This window comes from Pistacia vera, unplaced genomic scaffold, assembly GCF_008641045.1.
Source record: "Pistacia vera cultivar Batoury unplaced genomic scaffold, PisVer_v2 Contig230, whole genome shotgun sequence".
In the NCBI taxonomy this organism is placed as follows: Eukaryota; Viridiplantae; Streptophyta; class Magnoliopsida; order Sapindales; family Anacardiaceae; genus Pistacia; species Pistacia vera.
Window position 1 is genome coordinate 1,016,935 of NW_022196036.1, and position 27,447 is coordinate 1,044,381.

General features: G+C 34.9%; 2 protein-coding genes and 1 pseudogene across 2 annotated transcripts; all 3 read right to left on the reverse strand.

The window, feature by feature from the left end:
- Positions 1-10,754: 10,754 nt before the first annotated feature.
- On the reverse strand, positions 10,755-13,376 carry LOC116131312 (cytochrome P450 78A4-like). The gene is made up of 2 exons (XM_031416979.1): positions 12,364-13,376; positions 10,755-11,628 (listed from the first exon to the last, which is right to left on the reverse strand). The coding sequence occupies exons 1-2, from the start codon at positions 13,312-13,314 to the stop codon at positions 11,032-11,034; spliced, it is 1,548 nt and encodes a 515-aa protein (XP_031272839.1). The 5' UTR covers positions 13,315-13,376; the 3' UTR covers positions 10,755-11,031.
- Positions 13,377-20,560: 7,184 nt separating this feature from the next.
- LOC116131220 lies at positions 20,561-23,844 on the reverse strand (annotated as a pseudogene).
- A 787-nt stretch (positions 23,845-24,631) lies between these two features.
- LOC116131295 (transcription and mRNA export factor ENY2-like) lies at positions 24,632-27,226 on the reverse strand. Its single transcript, XM_031416957.1, has 5 exons — positions 27,063-27,226; positions 26,884-26,974; positions 26,674-26,768; positions 25,572-25,648; positions 24,632-24,972 (listed from the first exon to the last, which is right to left on the reverse strand). Exons 1-5 carry the CDS (start codon positions 27,071-27,073, stop codon positions 24,899-24,901), a joined length of 348 nt encoding a protein of 115 aa, XP_031272817.1. The 5' UTR covers positions 27,074-27,226; the 3' UTR covers positions 24,632-24,898.
- Positions 27,227-27,447: the final 221 nt, after the last annotated feature.

Genomic DNA, 27,447 nt, shown 5'->3' on the forward strand with positions numbered 1-27,447 from the left:
TAAGTTTTAATTTGTGGTGCTAACATCAGTGTATATTTTTTATACAACACTAATTATCATAATAATATAGTTGACTAAGGTGTTCAAAAAAATGCAAAAACCGAACCGAAAACCGGTTAACCGAAAAAACGGTTCGGTCACGGTTCAAAAAATTCAAAAAATTGGATTTTTTGTCGTAAATATATTAAACACACTTAGATCCAAAGTGACTTACAGTAAAAGCCATCATACGGGGCCTGCCAGTGCCAGTCTCAAATTACATAAATAAAAAAAAGTGCTTTCTTGTTAGTTTAATTGTTTGTGACAACAAAAGTGTCAAGTCATGTTCGCATATATACAAAATAAGAAAATCAAACAGTCATGATCTGTCAAAGTAAAGCCTAGAAGGTCCTATTATTATATTTCTGTCATTCTTTTGCTTATTGTGGACACTTACTTAGTTCCTAGTTTCTCTGTCTAGGTTCTTCATATTATAAAAGCTTTTTTGTGATCAATAGACTTGCATTTACGTGGGGAGCTTTATAGAAAGAGAAACATACATAAAAGTGAAAATAATATATTGGTAACAAGGATAATACTAACCATATAAGGCCAAGAAGTTCATGTTTTGACAACCTACCAAGCATCTACAGGCTACATGATTATATCAATGGAAAAATGATTGAAACCATTAATAAAGATAAGAATTAAGTTAAAAGATCAAGATTTTAAGTTAAAAGATCTTACCAATTGTTGATGTGTGATTTTGACACAACGATTCGCATATACAAAGTGTTAAGTGGTCTTAAAAATTAACGTGAATGATTATGAGAGTTGATTATGGTTCAGATATATATATGTTTGCAGAAACATATATAAGAGAGCAAAAGAGATTTTTATAGTGGTTCGGATGTTTAAAGCGAATCCTACATCCAATGTTATTCAATTATCTCTAATTATTTTTCTGATATTACCTGTAAGGCGTACAAAATAGAGAAATGTTTTATTTATAGAGAAAAATAATGGTTAAAGCTCTCATTTGTGCCTAGCTTTCTATGCCTAGCCCCCTCTTCGTGAATAGAGGTGTCCTTTATACCTTGAGGAAAGTAATGAATAATTTTGTCAGTTGTTTAACACTGGAAGTGGGCACTCCTTAATCCTATCTAAAATAGGATGGATTTGAGGCGGTTTGGGTTTTGACAGCTATACCACTTTGTTTTAGTGCTTGTTAAGCTCTAATTGGTGGTGCTGACATTAGTGGGTATTTTTGGCACAATAACTGACAGGCTATTTGCAAGTGTACAAAATCGTACAATAGTAAAGCGAGTAAACAAGGATCGAATCCCAAGAGAACTACCTACCAAGTACCAAACTAGTATATTTATTGTTATTTGATGAAACAGAATTTTAAAAATGAATTAATGAAAAATAAAAAACTAAAAAGTAAACAAAGCATAATTGTATTAATATTTTGGTAAAAAGATCAATAAGCCTAAACCTATGTCACATATTTCACATCAATTTAATCATAGCATTGACAATTATTGCTAACCTAATTAAACTTATCTAAAGGCCAAACTCTCTAATATTTCATTAACTTTCTCTAAACAATTAGCGAATTAACCTTAAGCAACAACCCAAAATATCTCAAAGTGGATTTAGAAACTAAAAGATCATTAAGATCAATTGGAATTTACCAGAGCTCAGATCGTGGTAATATCTCTAAGGTTCGCTCAATCTATGGTATTACTTTAGACTAATCATGTTATCTCTTGATCTCAACCCAGCCCATAAAATCATTCAACTCTGGGCCTTAAGAATTGAAAGCATTACACACAATAATAAAACTTAGCATTAATGTTCAATTAAAATTAACAGCAATAAAGTCAACACATATTCATAAATTTGACTAATCTTTAGCCCTAGAAAAGGAATTTAGTTCATAATTGCAGTAATAAAAACAACCATTATATTGACAAACTGAGTTCAAGAAAGAAAATAAAAAACTTCTCTAATTGGTGAACAAAAATTGCAAGAATTATGATCTCCCAAATAGTAGCCACTCTTTCTCCTTCTCTAACAACCTCCTAAAAACTAAATAAAGACCCTTATTATAGTGCTAGGGTTTGGAGGTTAATTAGCAAAAAATTAAATGTTTTAAACCATTCATATTGAACTAGGAAAATACAAAACCTAACAGGCCCGTGTCCATCGCTGTGGCAACGGAAATGGTAACTGCGACGATCGTTCTTTCGTCCACAAGTTTGGAATATTTAGAATTCGGTGAAGTCATCAACATGAACTTTGTAGTTCTTGAATAATATTTCCAACACCATAAGAATCATCGAATTCTGATTTACAGTAAAGTTATGATAAAAACATCAAAGCATGCTCATCTTGACAAATTTCCAGGTTTATGTTTCATCTTCAATACGTCACAACTTTCTTGTTTCAACTCCGATTCTAGCACGTTTTTCCTACTCTGTCCTTATGATTAGTTGCCTTAAATCATTCACAACACAATAATTAATGCAATAAGCAGTGGCGGATCTAAGAATTTCCCATGTGGGCAAAATATAAACCAAAAGAAAATTAAAACCAATCATAACTATAGTTTTTTTTTTTTTAATTACAATGAGCTTTAATAAAAAGTTATAAAATACAAATAAATATCTTCAAAAAACACAATTTTTGTAAAAATAAAACAATTTTTCTACAATTATCCTTGACTAGTTTTCCTATTCTGAAAACGTTCGATAATCATCTCATTGTCAATTGTATCAAATATATCTTTTTCAATATAGATGATCAAGCAATCATTCATCCATTGATCTCCCATTCGATTGCATAACCGATTTTTCACAAGATTCATTGTAGAAAAAACCATTTCAACAGTCGCAGTCGCAACTAATAAAATCAATGTAACTTTCACAAGCTTATACATCAACGTATGCAAAATTTCTTTTTGAAACCGAACTAAATGCTTAACCAAATCACCAATTCCTTGTAAATCAGCAAATTTATCACAAGAACATATGTCAATAACATAAATCTCAATCTGGTTCTCAAGTACGATCAACTCAAGTGCAGAAAAATCAAATGGATAAAACTGACCAAACCCATTCTTCCCTCTCTTCTCTTTTTCCTTTTCCTTTGTTTCTTCTTCCTTTCTTCTTTATGGGCTTTTCTCTCTTTTTCTTCATTTTTGGCAAACAATCAAGTTTGTATATAAATCAACTTCTTTGAATTATGAAACTGCTATAAGATTCTCTTATTCTCACCATGATCTCGCCACAGTAGCTTTCTGATGTAAAAATGCCCAGATTTCTCCCCTCAGTTAAATGCAAACCCAATAGTTCTTATTCCTTTCATTTTCACTCTTAATAAAACTTTTAAAAACTAACAGATTCTCTTGCGTAAAAATAAAAATCACAAAAAATATGAAATATATATACTAGGATTAAAAATAGGGTTTTACAAAAACAAAATCCAAACTAATTATGGGGGCTGTTCTCAAAATCTCATAATTCTATAAGTGTAAAATTTAAATAACTATAAGATGTGGACTTTTTTCAAAAGTTGAGTGGGGGACTCTAGTCCCCACAAGTCATTAATTGGATCGACCACTGCAATAAGGTAACCCCAAAGATAACGACGTACACTCCTATATAAGAATTTAAGCAAAGAACAATCCACATATAAAAATAATATTCATCTCAGCCAAAGTGTTGGAAATGGATCAAAATCGAGTGGGTTTAAAGCCAGATTGAATAGATATGAAAATTAAATATAATATTATTGGATTGAACATTTCTAAAGTGTGGAGCAAAGCTACAGCATACTTAAAAAGTTAAATAAACAATTAGATTATAAAGATGGTAAGTGGGGGGTCCCAGATCAATCAGAAATTAGATATGTGGAGCATTTACATGTTAATTAATAGTGGCATATGTGTTTGCGTGGAAAGGACTTCACCTTTCAAGCTGTAAGGAGATAAAACAAAAGCAAGGGAAAAGGAGCGAAGAGATTTGGATCTTAAATAAAGCCGAAACTTTTGGGGCATGCATGCCTTAAATATCTTACAATTTTTGTTCATTTTAAGGAGTTTAATTTAATTCATATAAATCCATGAACCGCAACAAGATGCATGCATGGTTTCAAAAGCTAACAGGGTGCGTTTGTTCTAATATTTTGGATAATATTTTTGAAAAAGTAAGAGTTTGGTGATAATAATGAAGTAGGATTTGAAAATAAATAAAAACACCCTCCTAGATTTGTTAATTTATTAAACACCCCTGTAATAAAAACACTCCCACTCATCCATTAAATACCGGCAGCCGACCATCACCGTCGGAGGGTGGCTAGAGTCGTCGTACCAGCGTACGATCGACTGAATCTGGCCAGTCGTGATGGTCTTTTCCAACGAGATCTACGCTAGATCTGGCCACTGACGACCATATCTGGTCGCGTTTGGTTGTCAACAACGGCCAAAGATGGTCAACGATGACCATATCTTGGCCTTCGTTGACGACTAGCTACGGTCAGATATTTGGTCGTAGATCTGGCCTTTTCCAGTCAGATCCATGGTGGATCTGGCCAGAAAATGTTATATCGGTGTACTACCAGTCAGATCCAACTGGTAGTACGTCAATATACCAGATTTCGACCACCTTCCGACGGTGGTAGGCAGAATCAGACAAATATGAGTGGGTGGTGTTTTTGTCAATTTTTAAACTTTTTTTGGGGATGTTTAGTTAAATTAATAAACTTGAAGGGTTTATAATAATTAAATAAAATATAATAATATTTTTAAAATAGGGAAACAAATGTATAATTTGGAAATGATAGGGATAGGATAGAGCAAAAATAGGGAAACAAACACACCTTTCCCTCCGAATTTGTCATGGACGTCAATATCCATAATAATTTATGAGGAATGAAGCTAATCTATATCCATTGATGTTAGGTTTTGTAAATTATATAACACACTTAGATCCAAAGTGACTTACAGTAAAAGCCATATCATACGGGGCCTGCCAGTGCCAGTTCTCCAAATTACATAAATAAAAAACGTGCTTTCTTGTTAGTTTAATTTGTTTGTGACCAACAAAATGTGTCAAGTCATGTTCGCATATATATACAAAATAAGAAAATCAAACAGTCATGATCTGTCAAAGTAGAAGCCTAGAAGGTCCTTATTATTATATTTCTTGTCATTCTTTTGCTTATTGTGGACCATTTACTTAGTTCTCTAGTTTCTCTGTCTAGGTTTCTTCATATTATAAAAGCTTTTTTGTGATCAATAGACTTGCATTTACGTGGGGAGCTTTATAGAAAGAGAAACATATCATAAAAGTGAAAATAATATATTGGTAACAAGGATAATACTAACCATAATAAGGCCAAGAAGTTCATGTTTTGACAACCTACCAAGCATCTACAGGCTACATGATTATATCAATGGAAAAATGATTGAAACCATTAATAAATGATTAAGAATTAAGTTAAAAGATCAAGATTTTTAAGTTAAAAGATCTTACCAATTGTTGATGTGTGATTTTGACACCAACGATTCGCATATACAAAGTGTTAAGTTGGTCTTAAAAATTACACGTGAATGATTATGAGAGTTGATTATGGTGCAGATATTATATATGTTTGCAGAAACATATATAATAGATTGGCAAAAGAGATTTTTATAGTGGTTCGGATGTTTAAAGCGAATCCTACATCCAATGTTATTCAATTATTCTCTAATTATTTTTCTGATATTACCTGTAAGGCGTACAAAAATAGAGAAATGTTTTATTTATAGAGAAAAAATAATGGTTAAAGCTCTCATTTGTGCCTAGCTTTCATATGCCTAGCCCCCTCTTTCGTGAATAGAGGTGTCCATTTATACCTTTGAGGTAAATGTAATGAATAATTTTGTCAGTTGCTTTAACACGTGGGAAGTGGGAACCACTCCTTAATCCTTATCTTAAAATAGGATAGGATTTGAGGCGGTTTGGGTTTTGACAGCTAATACCACTTTGTTTTTTAGTGCTTGTTAAGCTCTAATTGGTGGTGCTGACATTAGTGTGTATTTTTGGCACAACATAACTGACAGGCTATTTGCAAGTGTACAAAATCGTCCAAATAGTAAAGCTCGAGTAAACAAGTATCGAATCCCAAGAGAACTACCTACCAAGTACCAAACTAGTATATTTTATTGTTATTTGATGAAACAGAATTTTAAAAATGAATTAATGAAAAATAAAACAAACTAAAAAGTAAACAAAAGCATAATTGTATTAATATTTTGGTAAAAAGATCAATAAGCCTAAACCTATGTCACATATTTCACATCAATTTAATCATATGCATTGACAATTATTGCTAACCTAATTAAACTTATTCTAAAGGCCAAACTCTCTAATATTTCATTAACTTTCTCTCAAACAATTAGCGAATTAACCTTTAAGCAACAACCCAAAATATCTCTAAAGTGGATTTAGAAACTAAAAGATCATTAAGATCAATTGGAATTTACCAGAGCCTCACAGATCGTGGTAATCTATCTCTAAGGTTCGCTCAATCTATGGTTTTATTACTTTAGACTAATCATGTTTCATCTCTTGATCTCAACCCAGCCCATAAAATCATTCAACTCTCGGGCCCTTAAGAATTGAAAGCATTACACACAATAATAAAACTTAGCATTAATGTTCAATTAAAATTAACAGCAATAAAGTCAACACATATTCATAAATTTGACTACATCTTTAGCCCTAGAAAAGGAATTTAGTTCATAATTGCAGTAATAAAAACAACCATTATATTGACAAACATGAGTTCAAGAAAGAAAATAAAAAACTTCTCTAATTGGTGAACAAAAATTGCAAGAATTATGATCTCCAAAATAGTAGCCACTCTTTCTCCTTCTCTAACTAACCTCCCTAAAAACTAAATAAAGACCCTTATTTATAGTGCTAGGGTTTGGAGGTTAATTAGCAAAAAATTAAATGTTTTAAACCATTCATATTTGAACTAGGAAAATACAATAACCTAAACAGGCCCGTGGTCCATCGCTGTGGCAACGGAAATGGTAACTGCGACGATCGTTCTTTCTGTCCCACAAGTTTGGAATATTTAGAATTCGGTGAAGTCATCAACATGAACTTTGTAGTTCTTTGAATAATATTTCCAACACCATAAGAATCATCGAATTCTGATTTCTACAGCTAAAGTTATGATAAAAACATCAAAGCATGCTCATCTTGACAAATTTCCAGGTTTTATGTTTCATCTTCAATACGTCACAACTTTCTTGTTTCAACTCCGATTCTAGCACCGTTTGTTCCTACTCGTCACGAATTTCATCGACATCATTCTTATTTATTCAAATATCATTTTTAACCTGAAAATACTCAAAATACACCCCGTGATCCCATAAAAGGTATTTATGAAATAATTAACTAAAATTTCACATTAAAAACACGTTTTTCCATAAATAATCCAATTGAATCACTAACAAAATATGTATTTTCAAACTTTTATCAACATAACCACCCCCCCTCCCGGTTTTTGGAGTGCATAATTGCACTTAAAAAACTCATGTCTTAGATTTGAATGGTTGTCGCACTATAGGCTGTAGTCTCAAACTGAAGAGCTCGAATTATGCCTGGCGTCATCGGATGCTGAGAGCTAGGACTGCGATTTGAGCGCTTGGAGCGATCCAAAGATGAGCGCAATCTAATAATTGACATAAAATGTCTAGTAGATGAATTCTTATAGAGAACTGAGCGTCAGAAGCCCAAACGTGCGGCTCAGAGGTCCTAAACAGACAAGCCAGCTTAAAACAACCATAACTTTTGATCAGGAGCAGTTTTAGAGTCCATAAGATATCCACAAAAAGCTCGTTCCAAGCTTTACGTCGTGGCAACTGGGAAACTTGGTTGGGACCATTTTTAGGGCAAAATCCATCGTTTTGGCATGTTTCGAGGTTGTTTTGAGTTTTTAACGCGTTTTTTCTGACACCAATAGTTAGACGCGATCTGAGAGCTGAGAACACAATCTGAGCCTGTTCATAATCTCAAAGCTGAAAGTTGATCACGATCTGAGATCTTAAAGAGCTTGATATATGCACGTGATCTAAGTGATCTAAAATGCGTGATCTGAAAGATTTGATGCATGCGATCTCAAGCTGATGAGTGAGTTATGAGCTCGATCAGAGAGCATAAGGAGCTCAATATGAAACGCAATGAGCTTTGATCTGAGAACTCAAAAGCTATTTGCGACCTGAGAGTTTGAGAGCTCTTTGCGACCTGAGAGTTTGAGAGCTCTTTGCGACCTGAGAGTTTGAGAGCTCTTTGCGATCTGAGAGTTTGAGAGCTATTTGCCATCTGAGAGCATAAGGAATTCTATTAGAAAGCATATATCACAAAGAGTTTGATCAGAAAGTGCGAAGCTTGATCTGAGAACACAAGGAGTTTGATCAGAAAACATAAAGCTTGATCTGAGAACTTGAGATAAGCAATCTAGGCACTTGGAAGCGCGATTTAGGTGCTTAGAAGCACGATCTGGCCACTCAGAAGCGCGATCTAAATGATTTGAACTCGTGATCTCAACGATCTTGAATGCACGATCTGGATGATCTAAATGCATGATCTCAACGATCTTGAATGTGCAATATGGATGCTTGGAAGCACGATCTAGTTGCTCGGGAGCGCAACCTGAGTGCTCAAAAGCATGATCTGACCGCTTAGGAGTGCGATCTGAGTGCTCAAAAGCACGATTTGGCTACTCGGGAGCGCTATCTAAATGATTTGAACACGTGATCTAAGGATCTTGAACGCGCGATCTCAAGAGCTTGTGAGCTCGATCTAAGTGCTCGGGAGTGCAATCTGGCCGCTCGAGAGCGCGATCTGAGTGCTCGGAAGCACGATCTGGTCACTCGAGAGCACAATCTAATTTGAGAGATCTGAGAGATCTAGCCACACGATCTGAGAGCTCTGATGCGTGCGATCTAACCACATGATCTGAGAGCTCTGATGCATGCGATCTGAGAGCTCTGATGTGGAACAGGCTTCAGTATTTTGACGATAACTTGAGTGTAGACCTCAGATTTTGATGATTCTTGGACCATCAAAAAGCTAACTCGAAGGGCTACGACTCTTGCGTTTATCGCTTTGCCAGATTTATACTTTATTCTGCCTAGATTTTCACATATGATAATGTGATGATTTTGAGGCTTGCTAGAAAAACATGGAGAGCTGATGTGAATCATGCCCTCCTTTTAATGCCAAACTGTTGATCCTTGATTTTGACACCAACGACTCGCACGTGTAAAGTGTTAACTAGTCTTAGAAATTACACGTGAATAATTATGAGAGTTGATTATGGTGGAGAGATTATATATGTTTGCAGAAACATAAATAATAGATTAACAAGAGAGATTTTATAGTGGTTCGGATGCTTAAAGTGAATCCTACATCCATTGTTATTTTATTATTCTTTGACTATTTTTCTGATATTACCTGTAAGGCGTACAAAAATGGAGAAATTTTTTATTTATAGAGAAACAATAATGGTTGAAGCTCTCGTTTGTGTCTAGCTCTCCGTAAAGAGAGATACCCATTTATACCTTTGAAGTCAATGTAATGAGTGCTTTTGCAAGTTGCCTTGACAGATGGAGACCACTCTTTAATCTGTATCTTAAAATGTGATAGGATTGATATAAAATATATCTTTGAGGCGGTTTGTGTTTTGACAACTAATACCACTTTGTCTTTGAGTGCTTGTTAAGCTTTAATTGGTGGTGCTGACATCAGTGTGTATTTTTGGTACAATACCAATTATTATAATAATATAGTTGAGTAGGGGTGTTAAAAAAAAATGCAAAAACCGAACCAAACCGAAAAAACGGTTCGATTATGGTTCAAAAAATTCAAAAAACTGGATTTTTGGTTCGGTTACCGGTTTATATATATATATTAAATAAAAATATATATTAATATATAATATTAATTTTTAATATGTATGAATGTTTTATTTTTATTTGAATATATATAGTTTATGTTTACAATTTAATTTAGGAAAAAAAACGTTTTATCTAATAAAAAAGGGGAAAACCGGTTTAAAACGGGTTAACCGAAAAACCGATTTACCCCCCAAACCAGTTCTGGAGTTTTCCTGAACTGAAAAACCAGTTCGGTTAACTGCTTTTGAACACCCCTATAGTTGAGGATGAAGACTTCATCTAAGATTGAAGTATGCAGCAATTGCTTGACATAAAATGTTTTTAAAATATTCCATTATCTTCTTCTTTTCTTTTTCTTTAGTGTGTCTTCTTAATCTATATATGATATATGGATGGCGCCATTCTCAGCTCTGCATTTTTCTTTTAAAAACTTTTAAATTTATTTTCACTCGTCTGATTTGGGCAAGTTCCAACTGGGATCAAAGCCGGACATATGATTTGTGGCTGTAAAGTCAAGTGGGCAAGTTCCAACTGGGATCAAAGCCGGACATAGCTAGGTTAAATAGCTAGTGATGGGACATTAATGGAGACAATTTCTCTAGACCCCAACGCTAGCTTTGTTATTTCATTAGCTCGTATTAATTTTTAAGACCCTTTGCTGCCCCACCTTGTCTATCATTTGGAAAACGATTTCGATATCATCCCCTTCATCGACAAAGTTACACGAGTACAACACTATCGTTGGAGCATCCGTCAATTCTAAAAGATATCTGAATGTTACTGAAAGTGATATGACATAGCTGTAAAGATGCTCCAACTTCGTAAAATACTCTTCATATTAAGTTTATTGCTTATAATTATCACGTACATGGTACATACCTTTTAAAATACACTTCTTCAAACTCAAGCAACTCAGTTTCAGTATTTAAAGCCAATACTTTACAGCGTTTAGGAACGCTCATAGTAATTTTCAGCTTAAGGGGATTAGGTTTAGTCCCTTCCTAACCACAGTTGTTACATAGATGAAAAACCAAACCATTTTAGAGCAACTCATGCATGCATGCACAATTTACACTTAATTTGCTATAGCTTCACCGGGGAACAGCACGGCATGCGAGCGGTTTCTTCATCTCAAGAGAGAGCCTCAAGGTCTCCGAAAGATCGACGGGCTGCGCTGGAAGCCACTTGAAATGATGGAGGAGGCGGGCAAGCCACAACTGCACGGTGGCTAAGCCTAATGCCTTACCAGGACAAACCCTGCGACCCGACCCAAATGGGGCAAGCCTTAGATCCGAGCCCATTATGGACATGTTGTCGTTTTCCATGAACCGTTCGGGCTTGAAGTCATATGGGTCTTTCCAGATAGATGGGTCATGGGTTATGGCCCACATGTTGACCATTGCGGTTGTGCCAGCTGGCACAAAAACTTTGTCCACGTGGACATCATGAATGGCCAGACGGGCCCATGAGAGTAATGGACCTGGAGGATGTAAACGGAGAACTTCTTTGACAATGGCCTGAAGGTAAGGGAGGTTGGGGATGTCAAAATCCCGTACCTGCCTTTGGTGACCGACGCACATGTCGATCTCATGTTGAACTTTTGTTTGGACGTCTTGATGTAAAACGATCCTGGCCATGATCCATTCAAGTAGTATAGCCACAGTGTCGGTCCCTCGAAAAATCATCTCCTAAATAAAAATAATAAAAAAAAAAAAACTATGTAAAGAATACTAAAGATCATAAAAGGCAGTTGTAATAATATGTTTGTTGGACAAAAAAATAGTGCGAAGGTCAATCTATGAAAGACTTGGAATTCAATTAAAAAACTTTTTATACGTCAACCTTAATATCAGCTATAAATATTGTGGGGGAGAAATTAGCGTGAATGTAGAGAACTTTTAAGCGACTTTGTCAACGGGAATTGACTCTGAAGTCAACCAATTAAGGTTGGTGTGTGTTTAATTATTGAAAGAGGAGAAAACTGGAGAATATATTTATGGGGATATCTGTATCTGTATAGTGATACGACAGTATTTCTGCCAAACAAAACCGACAGGAAAAGAAAACGTTAGGCAAAGCAGGAAAATATTAAAAAGAATCCATCGACTTTAGACAATAATAATTAAAAACAAAAACATATCAACTCAGAAACAGATTCTGAAAATGATCTTTTACTGCTCATGAAATAAGATATTTGGCAAAGTTGTTTTTTTTGCTTTCGCTAGCTACTTACTGACCGTTGATTGATATTTGGCAAAAATATGTTTTTTTTAGGCAACTGAGGTACTAAATTCAGATTTTATTATTTAATATTTGAAGCCATCACATCTTCAAACTTCAACCTATTTTAACACTGTCGTCCTGTGAACCCACCAAAACATAGCTGATTGTGTGTGCATGTGAGAAAGAGAGAGAGTCCTTACCCACAAAATAGCCACCATATCTGTATCAGTCAACTGATCTTCTTTAGGCAAAGAGAGCAATGCACTAAGGAAGTCATTTCCACCACTAAACTTTTCCTGATTTCTTTTTCTTTCTTGAATAATATTTCCCACAATTGTGTTAACCTTACCCGCCAATACATGGGACCTTCTTTTTACACCATAGAAGTCCAAAAACCTCAGAGGAAAATAATCCTCCCAGTTGAACTTTGAGATTAACTCGTACCCTTCTTGAATCATAAAACCTAACTCTTCCCTCTCTAAAGACTCACATCTCCCAAACACACTTTCTAGAATATTACTTAAAGACCCTTTTTGCGTTATCCCTCTAAGTATCACAACTCCTCTCTCCTTCATATCTTCACTTACTTTCATCAACATTTCATTGGCTAAACGTTGTCGTAGCTCCTCTAACCCGGAGATTCTCCTTGGGGAAAACATGTGATTGGCGGCAATTCTGCGTAGGTGACGCCAGTATTTTCCGGAGGGAGCAAAGCCAATGGCACGCTCAAACATCAACGAGCGAGCTGATTCCTTGATCGGACGATCAGAAAATGAAATCCCTGATAGGATCTCCCTAGCAGTATCCGGGTGGCTACTGATGATCACACGTGTTGCACCTAGACTGAATGCCATCAGTCTAGTTGCACCTAGTGAAGCTGCTATGGCGGCTAGTTTACGATGAGCAAGTGAACCCATTTCAGGTAAAGTGCCCAAGACAGGCCAACCGATTGGACCACGAAGTAGCGGAGAGTTTTTATGGTGGTTTCTCCATGCAAAGCCTCCAGGAACAAGCCAAAAGTTTAGAAAGAAAGAGAAAAGAGAGAAGAGTGAAAATACAATGAGAGTAAAAGGCCACGGAACTCTTTGACAGTCTACAAAACAAAGGAATAAGAGGCAACAGCCGATTGCTAACATGTAATCAAGCTTCATTTTTGGATAATGGAGTTAAGGAAGATGATAATGGAGAAGCTAAAAGACTTGTGTAGAGATGGAAGTTTGTCAGGATAAGATTGAATGCAGAATGATGAATATATATAGGATTTTAAGTAATCATAGTTAAGAAAGTGTGGTTAATGTGCTAACCATGATTAATTGATAAGTGAAAGTAATAAGGACCACGCACTTGCCTGGCTTTTAAGCAGTGTACATTCATCAAAGTGTAGTATAAAGTAGGGATTTATGAAAGCTTTTTTCAGGTTAATGCTACAATAGCAGTACAATGAAACAATTTAGTTGATAAAGAACAAAATGGCTGGCAGGCTGGAAAATCATTATAACTCAGCTGGATTCATACGTATGCAAATTTGTTTCCCTTGCCCTATGAATTTTTTTTCTACTTTTTAGTAAATATTAATAATTCGAAAATGACTTGAGTTTATTCATTTAAATCGAAAAAAGACAATAATGAAAAAGAATCATAGTGGGAAAAGTTGGTCCATTTCACTCACAAATTATTAAGAAATTAGAAAAGAGACAATCAACTCTCAATAAAAGCTAATTAATCATTATTTCTTAATAACGAACCCAACAACTTTCCGGGATGATTTTGATTTTAGAATAAAGCCATTAACTCCAATTCACACACACAAAAGTTATCTTTTCCTTTATCCTAAATTTCCTTAATTGCTAAGGGTGAGTGGCCCCAAGTACCCGCCTCAAATCTCAAAATAATAATCGAAATCTCACAATATCGATTCCTAAGATTTAGGAATCGAAACTGAAATCAATAATGTATCGTTCCTAAATCTTAGAAACCGAAATCGAAACGTATCGGATCAATTCCGTTTCAATTCTAGGTGTCTTGTACTGTTCACAGTCAAACAACCAAACAACTCGACTAAAAAAATCAACCAAAATCAAAATTAAAATCAAACTCAATCAGTCAACCACAGATCACTCGAGGTGGTAGTGAAAGTGAGATGGTGCTCGACAGTGGGAAGGCGAAGATGATGACTGTTTGGATAAGAGATCGTGGGCGATGGCGCAATTGTTTGGAGAGACAGTCGTGGGGCAAGTGATGGCGTGCGATGGTGGGTTTAGTGGCTACTATTGGTAGGCTTGGTGAAAGTGCAGATTGCGAGCAATCATGTGATGGTTATGGAGGCGCAAGTAGTCGCGCGATGGTGATAGAGGTGCGATCGATTGCAAAAATATAGGCGTGATCGTATAATGGGCAAGACAGGTGCGGCTGAGACCTAACAGTTGAAAGACTACTTTTCCTGCGCAGGCACAATTGTGTGGCATGCGAGACAGAAGTGAAGAAGAAGTCGTGAAGCGACAGAACAAACAAAAAACTGAACGATGCAACCAGAATTGGGAAATGGTGGACTGGAATAATGAATAACCAAGAGGTGATGATTGGTCGTCGAAAATAGCCGGTAGTGGCGCCAATAGAGATTAAGAGTTGAGAGAAAAAGTTGACAGAATACCCCCCCCTCCCCCCACAAAAAAAAACCCTAAAGACGAACTGAGAAAGTGAAGAAACCAAAATTCGTAATTACGTCTAAATCCCAACTTGTTAAAATAACAGGGTTACCACTCGGTTCTAAACTGGGTACCTTATTCTCGATTCCGATTCCAATTCTCTGGTTGATTTTGGCTCCTTGAAGTAGTGGAACCGAAACCAGAACCGCACAGTACCGATTTCTTAAATTTGGAAATAGAAACCTACCTACACAATGTCAATTTCAGGTAGGAACCGGAACCAAAACAAGAACACCAGGTATTCTAAAGTTCCGGGGCCACCCAAAATTTTTGCTCACCCTTGATAATCACCCATGAATCCTATACAAGGAAAATATTTGTCGAACAACGTTGCAGATTGCATAATACAGAATGAATTATAAATATAACGTGTGGGCAAACCATTTCCCCAATTTTTCAAATGAGTTAACCAAGGCTATGAATTTGGTCAAACTGTTGAGCACAGTCACTCCAGAAGCACGAATGCCAATGGAAAATCAAGTAGAACTAACAGATTCTTTACTTTTAAATAGGGTATACTCAGCTTAGCTTTATAATCCATTGCAATATTTTTATCATCTACAGCGTGTACATAATTGTGTACAGGATCTCAAGTTTTATATCATCAAATTCAAATCTTCATGTCATGTTTCTCTTTTGGGCTGTCTCTCCCAAAAAACTGGCAAAGTTTAACACTGTGCTGCACTGCTGCCATGCAACTGGAAGTAGATGGCCCATGAATTTCACGTGGCACTATCCAATAGCCAGGCTGAAAATATTCCCAAACACACATGAAAATCCACCACGAATGGTAGAAACCTTCTACAATAAGAAATTATAAGGCTTGAGACCAACACGATGAGAACATGCCTTTACCCGCATTGATAATTACTTGATCTGCCTTTATTTTTTGAAAAGACGATATTTTTATTTTGGAGCAACTACACTTCATAATTTTTTTCCTCTGTTGTAGCCTTGTAGGCTGACCATTTAGTTTTGGGCAGATTTTGAATCACTAATGGGCCATGTGTGCAGAATGCCCGCATAATGGTTTAGTACCTCTATCATTGGGATCCCTGCGTTTCATTAATTAAATGATATGCCATATTACTTTTCCTGTGCCTTCGACACGTCTAATTTTACTTTGTCAAAGGCAACATCTCTTCATGTCCATGAGATTGATACTAATAAAGAAAAAGACATCCAAATCTAAGAAGCTGTCCCCTGACTCAAAAATCCACTAATCAAATATTGGATATTAATCCTAGAACCTCAATATCATAACTATAATGCACTCATAATATTGAAAGCAATCAGAAACAAAGAGAGATCAAATCTTCACAATTAAAACTCTGCAACTCAATATCTTGGTCATGTCTATCAATGTAAACCTTATCAATAATGCAGTTAATTAAACATAAGAAAAATTGTGTATATGAGGAGTTTCATACATTAACAAGCCCTAGATAAGCAAATCACGCCCCAGCTCAACAGCCAACACAAAATTTTGACGATTCAATCATCTCTCTAACAATTCCATATCTCTAAAGGAAAATACCACACCCACAACCTCTTCTCATAAACTTCTTCTCACAACCCCGACGTGAAAGATCATAATTAATCAGTTAGTAATGAATCTCACCTGGGTCCCACCTAATAAATTACGACTGACTAATTGCGAGTTTTCATATCGAGATTGTGAGAGAAAGTTTATGAGAAAAAGCTATAGGTGTAGCATTACTCATCTCTAAACTAAGGAAAACTTCATGTATAAGCAACCAATTATAAGATACATGCATTCTATATGCATTGATATGACAAATTTCTATTGGTTGATGCACAAGTATTATACGGGGAACTTTTTTTCCAAAGCAAATAAACAAATCAATTCACTAGCCAATGAGATTTCTAATATTTAAATAATCTATTAAAATATTTAAAACTGCAATTGACTAGAGGAGTTCAACTTCAACCGGTGTAGACCCCTCCACATACTCTACCAGCTCATACATTAATACATCAAAATCATCGAATACACCACCACAACGGCATATATTCACTTCAAAAAATGTGCCGTTGGGAGCACTAAGGTAACACATTCAATAACTTAATTCTGATTGTCATGTTAGAGAAGCATATCTTATGAAATATGCAGTCTAAGAACTACAAGTGGACAGCCATCCCCCACTAAGCTTCTGTTATTGTAGGATTACAAAGACTCTACTATGTTAAGGCATGGCTATATAAAATACTTAAAACACCACTAAGTCCTGTATTGCCGGAGCAGCGCAACAGCTATTGGAGGAGGAGCACAAAATGGTCCCCTCCCCATACTTAAACTAAAAACAATTTTAGGACAAGAGCCATTATAGAGACTCAGATCAAAGGTAGCCAATTGAAGAGCAGGAATTTGATAGGAATATAATAACAGTGTATCTTTGGGGCCAAAAATATTCCTCTGGTAGACCCTTCTGGGCACATCCGTTGGAATAAACCCACAAAAGCTAAACAAAGTGGATGCTGTGCTAGCTTTTATTACTTTAACATTATCACATACTTCCCAACATCCACACATCAACCTCTCTAAATATATAAATCTTCATTTCTCCTAATATTGTATTTCTTCCTGGTGAGATTTCTTTCCACTAATGGAAAGGCGACCAGTAGGAATCTGCCAGCTTACCCACCACTTCCTGCCAATATAAGAAAGTGGTAGGCCAACTGATGCCAAGTTATCCTGATTCTGGCAGCCATATTTAACTACTCATAGATACGATATACTTTTATATTTATCTTCTAAAAAAAATTATAGAGTACTCCCTGATACAACACTGACTGCCCTTCCCAAACATACTTTACATTATATTTCTGTAACCAGTCAAACATAAAGAACCAGAATTTTCTGAAACAGGTACTTATTGGCAGCCCAAGAAAATATCAGAACTGGTACACAATCAACCTCCAAAGAATAAGTGACTGTCAATTTGAAGAGCTGAATCATCAGAACTAAACTCAACCTGTATGGGATATCATGTCTGGAAATTGAAAACACTTATGCTTTGAGTTCTAATCTAAGAGGTTAAAATCAAGAAAAATCTAGAAAGATGCTGAATCAAAAGGAAATAACCAAGGAAAAATGTGGAAGCATAAGGAAAAACCAATTTATTAACAAGAAATGGGTCCTCAGTGAACTCCAATAAAAAATTAATCCAGAACAATCACAACTTTTGGTTTCTGATAACTTTAAATTAAATAATAAATGCACGATAGAATAGGAGTCATTCTGAAAGCGGAAAGAGTACCAAAAGGATTGGATAACAGTAGAGAGAAGGCAAAGTACTGGTTACTTTAGTAGATGGCCACTGCTTTATTGCCAAAAAGAGTTTTCCACTGCTACTTTCGTACAAACTCTTCTGAGACATTAGATATGCTCTAATGAATCCTAGGACTACTAGGAAGAATAATTGCATTAGTAGCTAGAAGAGCTTTTTAAGATGACCAACCAGATTTCGTAACCAAAAAGGGGGAAAAGGTCAAACAGTAGCACTAGGTTCAGCTGAATATAATTTTATCAATCAATTCGGTTTATGTTACACCTAAAATCACAGTCTTTTCAATTAAATATGCTAAAAATGTTTTACCTATATGCAAATGACCTAATCAAGGACATAATGAAAATTATGCAAGACAAATCCATCATTAAGATTATGCAACACAACATCAGTTGAAACTTTCCCAACAAGGTTCCCCTGCCTGTAGGATGCTTCAGTCAAGGAACATCATGAAATTTTAAGAGCACATATACCATATATAATTTAAGCATATAAGTAATAAAGGTAAGAAATTCCGTACAGCATATCAATGATCAGATTCATAGGGCCTACCACCACACTTCCAGATAAATAATATAAAAAAAGAAAAGAAAAAGAACAACCGACGGCACATAAACCTTTCATATCTATGAAAAAGCCATCCAATGGAGAAACAAAAGGAAAAATAATAAACACAGTAACATAAATTCGGCAATTCAAACAACATAAACCAACAATGTCCATACCAAAATGCAAACCCATGTAATTACAAACACATATATGTTATATATTTCATAACATGTATGACAATTCACGTCATATGTGATGAATGAGATGCATATCTTTCTCATGCGAACCTCCTAACTGTTGGAACTACCTCTCTTCAATACTCCTAAGAACGCCTATTTTTGTAAAGCAGGTGATTAACGGCTGGATAATTCTATACCTCTTTCCAGGATCAATAAAGTGCTGATCAATCATCAACACTTATTCTAATCAATTATGCTGCTACAGAATTAAAAACAGCATGGGGCCAACTGAAACTTCTGGAAGAAGAGGCCAATGTAGATGATTGTGCGAGGGGCATGTAACATATGTACAATGCTATGCCAAGGTGAAGCTCATTAGGACTAGAAATATGAGTTAAAATATGGATAAGATAAATTCAGGTAGGTGCAGTGGGCCATTTTGAGGCTTTAAGTTTTGCAAGCTAATGGTCAAATCAACGCAAACAGATTTTGACCCCAAATTGATGAGAGTCAGTATGTGAGCAAAAACCTTAACTCTACAACTTTCCTCTTGTATTACAAGTCAATCGAAAACATGTACTCACATTCACATTTCCAAGAGACGACAAGAAAGCTCTTGTAGAGATTTACATCCCACTAACAGAACTACATGACCTCTGCCATCATAGGAAAATCCAAATGCTTCCCAATCAAGAGATTAAAGGCCAGGCTAGCTGCATAATAGTAAATATAAATCAAAGAGCAAAGCACCAATTCCTGACTATCCCAAGGTAAACTGCGTCACAAAATATCAAAAAGTTGAAGGCATCTATTTACGGAAGTTCCTATACAGATCTACAACGTAAAACATTTCTTAATTAAAACTTAATCTAATTCCATAAAAAAACTGAGAACAAAATTCATACAAAAATTTGAGACGCAGCTTATTCCAGAAATAGTCTGAACTTTCATCTGAGGTTATACATAATGTTATAGTTCAGATTCCTAGCAAAAGGAAGACCTTAAGCTGCCATGAAATTCATTTCCCTATTTTGACATTTAAGTAATATTAAATATGAATGTAAGTGGATTTTTTTTTTTTTAAATAGAAGGTTCACCACTATTATTATCTTTTTCATATTCCATATCTAGCTTCCTTTCGTCTTATCATTGATTTAAATTAATTACATTAGGTTATCATCCGCATACCAAAACTACAAATGACCTAGGTTTCCTATCTAAATTGAATTTTTTTTTTTTAAATTTAATTTTCCTTTTAGAGGAGGGTATGGACAGAGTAAGGGTGGCTTCACTTGAAAAACTGAATAATCACATTTGTCCTTGACGGTCAAGAAAACCTCTTTCTAGTGTGACAAGAAGATTAACTTAATTGACTTGTTCACAAAGGTGAATATAATATTTTGACTATGTCAACTTTCCAGGTCATCTAATGTTCTCTTGGAAAATACAGGTTATCTACTCGAAATACCGGAAAAAAGAAAGAGCAATATCAGGTATAAATAAATGAATAGCAGTCCAGTTCAACTGAAACCAAAAAGTTTCCATCCTTTCAAAACAGTAAAATTAGAGTAACCATACAAGAGCGCCCTATGATTGAATAAATAAAAGCTTAATAGACTAACTAACAAATAGACAAAGCCTACAAAGACAACATTTGCAAGCAGACACTATTTTATATTTTATATTAAATCACTAAGCAGATATTGAAACAATGCATAACAATATAACCACCCTAATCAAATAAAAAATGGAAAAAATATTATAGACACAAAAGCAAAATGTAGTAGTATATTGCATGCACAGGTCAATGCACACAATATCTCATCCCAGACAAATCTTTTGCTAACGCTATGAACCTCCCAGCAATGCACCGATATGGTTACCTCAGAGATGGAGCAAGTAAATCTTATCTCAAAGGAAATGGAAGAATTTGGGACTTCGTCATTCCCACCCATGTGACAATTCCAACTGCAAGGATTATCCATCCAAATATGTCATACTTGAGATCACTATTTTTCTTCTTGGAATTCTGAAATAAAACAAACATTTTAGAAGGAAGCTCCTAAGAACGCAAAGTTAAATTAAAAGCAGAACCATTTATGAGCTCTTCCACACATTATCCCCATTGGCATTTATAGGATAGAGCAATGAAGCATAAATCAATAACCATTATATGCCCTTCTGGCCAGCTATAACATCCAAGGTTTCAGATACACCAATGAAATAATTTGACAATTATTTTAGCCATGGGCAAGAGGCATCTTCATCTATCACTGCAATAATTGGAACTAGGAACTGATGAAAAATTAGTATATGGAAACAGAATTTTCAAGTCTGCTATGGGTTTGAACTTTGAATACAAGAAAATTTCAATAATGTTCACTAAAGTGAAATTTTCTTATTTAACTGACTTGTATACAGAAAAGGGTTGGTCAAAAGACAATGCCATTTTGGTATTTTACCCATACTTTGCTTATTGACGAGCAGAACAATTGTCACTTTCATGTAATCAGTCTGTGACTGACTATTGATGCTTAAGCTCATTATGGGTAAATTAATAAATTATCGAGAACTAGTTCCATCAATGTGAAAAGATTCAAAACATTTTCTTGTCAAAAGGAAAGGGCACAAAGAGGAAAAAAAATTCAAACAAGTTTAATCAGTAGGAGATTGTTCCTAATGGAGGCAAACACAATACATGCTCCATTCAGGTTACCATATATCAGAAATTCGTACTGGACGATGCAAAAATTAAATTCAGGTTGGAATCAGAAAATGGTAACTCTATAAACGATACCTGCACATTAGAAGAAGCAGAAAATCCTCCAGCCATAGCCTGCTGACTAATTCCATGCCCATGTATTTCCCTGTGGCTAGCCTGCTGACTAATTACAAGCCCATGTATTACCCTATGCAATTCTGGTCTCTAGAAAGACATGATATTAATCACTTCAATACAAGAAACTGTTAATCATTAAATCGCTAATTGATAAGGAAACGACCAACAATTTCAAAGCCAAATTGAAGTTCATAGAGACTAAGGTTGTTTCAATTTGAATTACGCTGTCAAGATGTCCTAATAACCCCCAGTTCCTGATAAACTGTTAGCTCATAGATTTCATGAAATGCTAAAAAAAGCCTCACCACCTCCGCCACACACCCGAAAAAATATATAAATAAACAAAGAAAACTAACACATCAATTGAAAAGACTTCAGAAAACAGAATCTAAAAAAAAAAGGGTTCTCCAAGCTTCTCTTTTAACTCGCCACTTGATTATAAGTTGAAATCCACTGCTTTTAACAGCGGACATATATAGGATCACTGTACAAGCAATTATCTCAAAATCAACGCCTCAAAATTCAAAGATCATATGAATTAGAAAGCATATCATACTTTAGAACTGATTTTTAAAGATTTACGGAAGAGCTCATATTTGGTTCCCACAACAACAATTACCCAATATAAGTAAGCTACTGACAGATTCTAATAGGAATAATAAGTACAATAATAACAATGAGAATCAACATGTTCTCAGAGCTTAAAAATTAATGGACAACCTCATCCACTGCTCTTTGGAAAAACTTTGTTGCTTTATCAAAATTACTTTCGCCTCAAAAACATATGGAGGAAAAAAAAAAAAGCATAAGAGGTGTAGGCATTTGCCAGGCACCATAATGTGTCATGCTTCACTGGATTAATCGTCAAAGCCTCCTCCAATTTCAAAATGGCATCGGTCCAATTCATTCCATACACAAAAATAAAGGAGAAAACATTACTCGCTACCACAGGGCTTAATTTGAAAAATATAGGTAGAAAAAGCGTTTATTATCTTCTTTGAATCTGCGACACTTCGGTACTGAGATGATTCTGATAATGCTTCTCCCCATTTAGTCAGATGAATAATACTACACCAATAACCCTCTCTCAAAACCCTAATGTGGCAGCTCGCAATTAGTCAGTTCACAACGGATCTCACATGAGTCCCACTAATTAATTGCGAACTGCCACGTCAGGATTATAAAAGAAAATTGATGAGAGAAGGTTGTTGGTGTAGTATTACTCTTAGTCAGATTCTGCACATTTTTATTAAACAATAATTCATGAAAAATAAAAACATTAATGCAAGAAAAATAACGATGTCTTACTATAACAGAAGTTAAAGAGCCCAAAAATTACTACAAGGTTACGAAAAAAGGGAAAAATATAAATAAAATTCATATTATTAAATTAAGAAAAAGAGACGCCAAACTGATTAGACGACGAAGCAATATTGACTAACTATAATTCAATAATATACCAAAAGAATTGTAGGAAAAAGAAGAAAATACAAACATCGGAAGGTTCCTTGGCGTAGTTAGCTTCAGCGGTCATTCGAGTGCGCTCGAAGAGCAGAATCCGGTCGAAGTCGCTTTGAGAGAATGTTTCAGCCAGGTTTGGCGGGTTTAATTGGTGGTTTGCAGAAACGATCACAAGTTTCTGGAGCCAACTTATTTTTACGGTTAACGTATGTAATATGACGTCGTATGTTAATACTTTTTAAAGGTCCACATTAATGCGTCAAAGGTCTCGGTTTTTTTTTTTTTTTTTTTTTTTTTTTAACTTTGACAATTGGGGCTAAAGCCCAAAAAGATAAAGCTAGGCTAAACATCACGAGGGTTGGCCCAAAGGGCCATGCCATCCCTAATAACAAGATTACAAATAACGGGGGAGAGAGATCACCCATCTAAAACTAATCTTCTAATCTTGAAAATTGATCGAATAAGAGTTAGTAATTATCCCTATTAGTAACTGAAAAAGACTCAACTTAGGTCTTGAATAATATACTAAAAGTCTTTCAAAACACTCAAACTTAGGATAGTTGGAATCAACAAAATAGCTAACTCCAAGAGGCATTGAAAGGCTTAGCTCAGCCATGCCATCCATCCACAACAGCATTGCAATCCCTGTATATGTGTTTCAAAAGGTAGTTTTTATGAATTTGATCAAAGGTCAACCCTTGATTTTATTTGAAAAAGGATTCTCTCCTTATGAAATTTTTCTATAATAAGGTTAATCAAAACATAAATCAAATAATAGTCATTTATTTAAACAAATAAATTAATTTTAAATTAATCAAAAATATTTAGTTCAATCTAGTCTCCATATTCATTTTTCTTTTCTATTATAATTGATTTAAGCTATTACTCTTTAGCATTATAGGAAAATTCTAAATGCATCATTAGAAACTAGATTAAAAGATAACAATTAATAATTGGGGTACTAATGGATGAGTACTAATATGTGTACTAACTAAAGCATAGTACCTGTACTATGCGCATAGTACGGGTACTATGCTTTAGTTAGTACACATATTAGTACTCATCCATTAGTACCCATAGCATCACTCAAAAGATAAATAGTATTCACATTAAGCTTTCGGTTATAAGAATCAGTGAATCACAAGGCAAATGCAACTCTTTTAGATTGACAATTAAAAAACAAACCATTGGAATTTGAATTGTCAAAACACTTCCACATAATGTTATTTGATGAATATAGTACCGTTATTGTTGATAAAAATAAGATGGGGTTGCTTCAAACAGCCCTGAAGTGACTATTTTCAAGCTTTAGTAGCTGTAGTTGGTTATATACTTCAAATAAATGGACTTTTAGGGCAGAACAAAATTCATTCTGAATCTGAGTTTGCGTAATTTCACTTCTAAATAATTTGCTCTGACTGGCATAACAAAACTTCAGAAGGATCAAGATAGTATAAATATATTTGTGCATTTGAGTGGCTGTAATTAGCAAACATTACAGATCATATAACTTGGACACATTTCCTGAAAATGAGTATTGAATCCAAAATACCGGCATCATGGACAAGTGGTCTAAAGAGGAGCAGTTCTGGGGCGTTACTGCAAACAAACTTCTAGACAACAAACATGAGAGCACCGCTTCACAAGGGAACATGATGCATCAACTTTGCCACTTCCAACTTTCAAGAACATCAAGAAGCAGCTGATGCAAGGAATGATCTGATTCGCTGCAACAGCTCCGCCTTCACTGAATCTGGAACAGAAGCTGCATACAGACAAGTAATCCAAGAAATAAATTTGCTGAATGCAGAGGACTTATTTATGTGGCAAGAAAGATTAAACAGCAAAGATTACAAACTTATTCGACAGACATCTGTACATTTGAAGCCATCAATCAGCAAAATATTACATAAACAAGGGGTCATTTTTGGATACAGTCATTTAAATTGCGTCAGGTTGATGGAGAAAGCAACCTGGATATTTGAAGTTACAAAAGACCAAGTACATAACCTAATCCATATATGCAGAGATGCGTAATCTATATCAAAACCTTTTAAGATTGCATAAATCAATAAGAATATAAACAGATCAATAAACCAAATTGGTCTACACATTTCATATCAATTTTAAGACCAAAACACATTATAGATACACCAACTACAAACAAACCTCAAATCCTTGGGTGAACTGTACGGGTTTGGAAATATATAAATACAAATATGAAATGTTAATTGCAGTTGAAGTATTTGCCTAAGTTGGCAAATGTTCTCATCTAGTCAGAAGAGTTAGAGATAAAGGAACATTGCAAAAAGAAAGCCAAAAACTGTAAACATTTTGGGAGAAAAAAGGAAAAGATAAACCTACCTCTGCCCTTTGGAGTAATGACATGTACTAGGTCATCTACTGTAACATTATTCCTTCCTTTCTTCCTTGTATATGCTCTAATACAAAGTAACCAGAAAAAAAAAATGATAGAATCATTATATGAGCAAATAAAAAAGCTATATTTGCAGAATGACACTACAACACGAGAAGCTAATCCAAAGGAAGTTGCACATTCAATACATGGGGAAACATACATCAATAGAGCTTTAGAAATTAGAATCAAGAACCTAGATTGGTAAAGTGTATGTAAAAATAAAACTTCCCCACAAGAAAGAAGCAAAACAAGTTATCTTAATTAGTATGTTCTTGTTTTTTCACATGACAACAAGCTGCAATGTTAGCCCAGTGAACATTTCAAAAAAGGATAACATCATAGGTACTAAAACAGGTTAAGTTTCAGTAAAGTATACATAGGCAGTTCACTTCATTGTACATGCCAACATTAAGTGGCAAATTAAGAAGATAAAAATGATAAACACCACAACAGCCCGAATTTACCAGTCATGTTTTATACAAATATGAGACCATGAATCAGTAAACAAGGATATGACTCGCCCATGATAAAAACTCACATATAATTTGAAGATTTATGATATATAAAGAATCTTCTTTACTAATGTCACTTGCTATAGTTGCAACAAAAATTGATTTAAATATCTCATAAAACAAAACTTATTTAAAAATAAACATAAAAATAAGTAATAACAAAGTCAACAAAAGAAAAAAAACCTGCAAAGAGCTTTCATCTCATCCCTCCAACCGCATTCTATGAGCCTTTCTCTCAAAAGTTCCTTCAATCGTTCTTTTTCCCCACTCTCTATCAGCTATGCTTGTAAACAACGTGATAAATTACTTCAAACATAAGAATTAACACCAAAAAAAAAAAAAATAAATAACACTAAAATTGCTTCCCTAAAGAAAATAAATTTATAGAAAACCTTGATGTTGATGATTTCTTGAAGAGTGGGATCCTGATTTTCACGATCCTTGTCGGCATCTGGTGTTGGAGGACGATTAATAGAAGACCTCCTGTGACATGGAGAAATTGTGTCAAAGTGGANGTCAACAAAAGAAAAAAAACCTGCAAAGAGCTTTCATCTCATCCCTCCAACCGCATTCTATGAGCCTTTCTCTCAAAAGCTCCTTCAATCGTTCTTTTTCCCCACTCTCTATCAGCTATGCTTGTAAACAACGTGATAAATTACTTCAAACATAAGAATTAACACCAAAAAAAAAAAAAAATAAATAACACTAAAATTGCTTCCCTAAAGAAAATAAATTTATAGAAAACCTTGATGTTGATGATTTCTTGAAGAGTGGGATCCTGATTTTCACGATCCTTGTCGGCATCTGGTGTTGGAGGACGATTAATAGAAGACCTCCTGTGACATGGAGAAATTGTGTCAAAGTGGAGATACTTAATCATGTTTAATGGAAGAAATCACGGCTTCTTGATAGTTAATTACAGACTTGTACGACATTTTTGTAATTTCTGCGCAAATTTGCAAGATAAAAGTAGTTGCTGATCGTCTGTAAATCAGGACTCTGGTAATGCTGTACGTTTTTAAGCTCCAAGTAGAAGACAGATTTCCGCTGTGTAACGGCCTTTTACTCACTTATTCAGTCGATCTGTCGATGGTTGAGTCGGTGAAGCCGCGGATAAAATAGGTAAATGGAAATTTGTCATTAGATATTTTTGTCTTTTGATATCAAAAGAAGAAACGACATGCTAGTGTTCTGCCTTGTGAGGTGAACGACATGTCCTCCACAAAATATGGTATATATGAAAAGAACGAGTAATGTTATGTTTACAATTGAATTATACAATCAGACAAAAAATAAAAAATAGAGTTAT